The 5,000-nt window shown below is 44.4% G+C and overlaps 1 protein-coding gene across 2 annotated transcripts in view; it reads right to left on the bottom strand.

Moving 5' to 3' along the window:
• Positions 1-5,000, bottom strand: part of flnca (filamin C, gamma a (actin binding protein 280)) — a 45,029-nt gene that overhangs the window by 2,290 nt on the left and 37,739 nt on the right. For both annotated transcript variants that reach the window (XM_046850265.1, XM_046850266.1), the window contains 5 exons: positions 3,089-3,211; positions 2,722-2,964; positions 2,265-2,528; positions 2,047-2,184; positions 1,824-1,939 (listed from right to left, as the gene is read on the bottom strand). In XM_046850265.1, coding sequence (XP_046706221.1) covers positions 1,824-1,939; positions 2,047-2,184; positions 2,265-2,528; positions 2,722-2,964; positions 3,089-3,211 — 884 coding nt within the window. The remainder of the gene's footprint in view (positions 1-1,823; positions 1,940-2,046; positions 2,185-2,264; positions 2,529-2,721; positions 2,965-3,088; positions 3,212-5,000) is intronic.

Genomic DNA, 5,000 nt, shown 5'->3' with positions numbered 1-5,000 from the left:
AACTTTTTCATCGCAAAATTAAGAAATCAACATTTTAAACATAAAACAGAAAAAAATATATTTAGTAATTAGGTAACATTTACATATCAGTACTATATTATGCCTCACACTTTATTCTGCCTCTGTTGTGTCACTCTCGAATGCTCCAACATTACCGCATCCTATCTACATGCTCTCCAGCAGGATGTTCGAATTGGTTTGTTCAGCATTAGCTGATGTCAGTTACATAAGCCTTGTGATTGGAGGAAACCTGTTTGTGGAGACAACGGCAGTTTCTCAACCGCGCGGTTCTCTCTCGGCTTACTTCCGTGTATAAGACTAACCCTAACCCTAGATTTTTAGTCTAATGATTTTAGAATAAAGTATCGTCTTATATACCGAAAAATACGGTATGTTCAAGAGTGTGTGTGTGTGTGTGTGTGTGTGTGTGTGTGTGTGTGTGTGTGTGTCTGCTGGTATAAAAATACTTTAAATAAAAATACCCAAAGCAGATATGAGCACACTTAATCCCCCTTACAGGACACACACACACACACACACACACACACACACACACACACACACACACACAGGGCCAGCATGTGTTTAAACACCAAGGTCACCCAGTAAAGCAGATCTGACTCAATAAATCACTCATGTGACTTCATCCTAATGCAATGTGTACAGCAAATCTGCAAATCTCATAATCCCATTTTTTATTCCCAAAATAACAAATATTTCATGCTAAAACTGAGGAAAATCCCATTTTATGGAAAAATTCGTTTATTTTATAGTAATGAGGTTAATTGACAGCAGGTCAGTAAGATGATTGGGTATAAATAGTGTATTGCAGCAGCACTGCATTAAAAACAGTTCTAGAAAAACAGAATTTATTGTCTGTAAACACACTGTATCATCCACAATGCAGGTTAAATCTCTGAACATGATCCAGAAACACCACCATCCTCTCTGGGCAAAACTCATTTAAAATGTACTGAGGCAAAGTGGAAAATTCTTCTGTGATCAGACGAATCAAAATTTCTATTTCTTTTTCGAAACCATGGACACCACCCCCTACGGACTAAAGAGGAGCGGGACCATACGGCTTGTTATCTGCACTCAGTTCAGAAAGCCACATCTCTGATTGTATGATGGTGCATTTGTGCCTGTGGAATGGGCAGCTCGTCCACCTAGAAAGGTTTAATCAATGCTGAACGCTATATACAGGTTTTAGAGCAACAAATGCTTCCATCCAGAAAATGTCTTTCTCAGGGAAGGACTTGTATATTTCAGAAAGACACTGTTAACTACATACTGCATCTATTACAATAGCAGGACTTCTTAGTAGAGGAGTCCGGGGTCTGCAGTCAAGACCTTGCACTATTTAAAAACATTTGGTGCATCATGAAACAAAAAACTACAACAAAGGAAACCCACAACTTTTGAGCAGGAAACACGGCCCTGTAACAACTTTTTTGAGACCCGCTGCAGCCATCAAATACAATATGACCTTATTTTTCCCCTAAAATACTATAAATTCTGAGTTGAAACATTTTATACATTTTTTATTGTTAAAATATGGATTTATGAGATTTACAGATTATTACATTCTATTTTTATTTACGTTTTACATTGTCCCAACTTTTTTTTAAATGAGAATAATTACACAATCTCTCTCACACACTCTAATATACACTCTCACACTGTGATAAAGAAAATATGTGTGTGTGTGTGTGTGTGTGTGTGTGTGTGTGTGTGTGTGTGTGTGTGTGTGTGTCTGTGTAGTGTATGGTGTATATACTGTGTGTGTGTGTGTGTGTGTGTGTGTGTGTGTGTGTGTGTACCTGAAGGCTGGACACTGTGAGACGGCGTGCCTCATCAGACAGCGTGGCGATGGGGACGGTGAAGGGACTGTCTGGGATGTGTTCATTATTAAACTTAATAGAAACTTCATAATCTCCTACAACACAGAGAGGGAAAGATGATGAGAAGAACCCAGTGGAGATCTCAGTCATTAAAGTGCCATATGTACTCAGCAGAACCTGAGCCTGTGTGTGTGTTATATACCTGGTTCCTGTACTATATATGAGACTCCACATGATCCGTCCTTCCTGTCCTCAAAGTTGATCTGAGCTTTACTGGGTCCTTCCACAGCGATGGACAAACCTCCTGCTCCAGCTTCTCGTGTCCAGATACTGAACTCCGCTACAGACAGCAGCAGGATATAAGCATGTGGGAACATCACAATATGTGTATGTGTGTATGTGTGTGTGTGTTAGACCTACTGGGTACTCCAGCAACACCTCTCTGCAATCCAGTTCCCCCAGCGCTGACTTTATGGGCCCCGCCCTCCCCCAGAGGCCCCACAGTGAACAGGAAGGGGCTCCCCGGGACGTGCTGGCCACCGTATTTCACGCTCACCTTGTGGGAACCCGTCTCCGTGGGAACAAAGCGTACACTGTATGTACTGTTTTCACCTTCTATGATCTCCGCATCCAGAACTTTTCCTCCTGGACTTGTCACCTGCGCTGTCATCGTCTGGCCTCCGTCTAGAACACAGCACAGTGAGGGCACTTACTCCTGACTCAAGGGCACTTAGCTTCAAAGTGCACAACATCTGTGATTGGTTCTCGAATTTTGTGACATCACAAACTGAGTTTTTACATAGCCCCACCCCCAGATGAGTTTACTAGGGTGGTGTAGGGGTGCGGTCAGTATTCAGCACTGTGATTGGTTGCTTACCCTCAGGTTTGGCAGTGAGAGAGCCGAAGCTGCCGAAGCTGTCACGTCCGAGGAAAGATCCGAACACATCTCTGAAGGGATCTCCTCCAACCTGCCTGCTCTCCTCCACGTGAACCTCACGCTTCGTCTCTCCTCCACGTGTCTTACTAATCTCTGTCCTCTCAGTGCGTGTGTACATGTGACTGCTACGTGTGAACGTCCGAGTCAGACGCTCCTGAGCAGAGACCATCTGGAACCAGTTCCCTGAGAGAGAGAGAGAGAGAGAGAGAGAGAGAGAGAGAGAAGGGGATGAATTTTCTTTGGTAATCAAAATTTTAATTGACTAGCAGAAGTGTACTAGAAGAAGTGTTTGGTGTTTGGTCCTCACCAGGGATTTTGAGGTTGAGGTCACACAGGCTGCCGACGGAGGCGATGGACGGAGCTTGTCTCCTCCTTGTGATGCTCTCCTTCATCCTCCCTTCACCTGTCACCTTCACAGTATATGGACTTCCTGTGGGAAAGGGGAGGAGACACAACACCACGAGTTCATCTTACCTGTATTAGTGTGCCCATGTTTATGTCTGTTTGGTTGGCATTTTGAGAGTATTTTGTAGTCTGTACATAGAAGAGCCCAATGTCTCTAGTTTTTGGAAGCAGAGATAAGGCAGCCCGTGTGGAACCCGTGTGCAACCGGTGGGATGTTTTCCTTGGTTTATGAACCAGTTGAAATCCTCCTGCATGTCTGCTTGCAATATTTGCCAGAATTGTTTGTAGAATTCAGCTGGAAGTCCGTCAATGCCTGGTGCTCACCCCATAGATTGCTGCTGTACTGTTCCTTTATTAGTTCCTCTCTGTGTTGCTAAATCTCTAACAGTGCCTTTTAATATTGCATTTGAGTGTGTTGTGTATTGCTGCCAAAACATTTTAATTTGTGCTTTTCCAACCTCCCACCACGTGCCTACAGCACCATAACCCGAACCATTACCCGAACCATAACCCTAAACCGAACCTGACCCATAACTCGAACCCGAACCCTAACTCGAACCCGAACCATAACCATAAGCCTAACCCTAACCTAACCCGAACCCGAACCATAACCCTAAACCGAACCATAACCCTAACCCTAACCCGAACCCTAACCCTAACCCGAACCATAACCCGAACCATGAACCTAAACCTAACCCAAACCCTAACCATAACCCAAACCCTAACCATAACCCGAACCATAACCCTAACCCGACCCATAACCCTAACCTAAACCATAACCCTACCCCTAAGCCTAACACTAACCATAACCCTAAAACGAACCGGACCCATAACCCTAAACCAAACCGGACCCATAACCAGAACCAGAACCCTAAACCTAACCCTAAGCCTAAACCGAACCATAAGCCTAACCTAACCCTAACCCGAACCATAACCCTAACCCTAACCCAAACCATAACCCTAACCCTAACCCGAACCTAACCCTAACCCGAACGCTAACCATAACCTGAACCATAACCCTAACTATAACCCAAACTATAACCCGAACCATAACCCTAAACCAAACCCGACCTATAACCCTAACCTGAACCCGACCTAACCCTAACCCTAACCTGAAACCTAAGCCTAAACCGTGCCGAAACCATAACCTGTACCCGTATTCTACCGGAACCATAACCCTAACCCTAACTATAACCCGAACCGTAACCCTAACCATAACCCGAACTATAACCCTAAACCGAACCCGACCCATAACCCTAACCCAACCTGACCCATAACCCTAACCACAACCCAACCATAAGCCTAACCCGAACCATAAACCTAACTCAACCCTAATCCTAACCATAACCCAACCATAACCCGCACCCTAAGACTAACCCTAACCCGAAACCTAAGCCTAACCTGAACCATAACCCTAACCCTAACCCAAACCATAACCCGAACTCTAACCATAACCCGAACCATAACCCTAACCCTAACCCAACCCTAACCCTAACCCTAACCGAACCATAACCCTAATCCGACCCATAAACTTAACCCAACCATAACCCTAACCATAACCCTAAGCCTAAACCGAACCCAAACCAGAAACTGAACCCTAAGCCTAACCATAACCTGAACCATAACCCTAACCCGACCCATAACCCTAACCCTAACCCTAACCCGACCCATAACCCAAACCCAAACATTACTCCAGGCCCTAATCCTGACCCAAACCATAACCCTAAACCTAACGCTAACCATAACCCGAATACTAAGACTAACCCTAACCCAAACTATAAACCTAACCCTAACCTGAACCATAACCCTAACTG

The sequence above is a fragment of the Silurus meridionalis genome, chromosome 5 (assembly GCF_014805685.1).
Source record: "Silurus meridionalis isolate SWU-2019-XX chromosome 5, ASM1480568v1, whole genome shotgun sequence".
Classification (NCBI taxonomy): Eukaryota; Metazoa; Chordata; class Actinopteri; order Siluriformes; family Siluridae; genus Silurus; species Silurus meridionalis.
The sequence above is the reverse complement of the archived record's forward strand: the minus strand, read 5'-3'. Positions and strand labels throughout refer to the sequence as shown.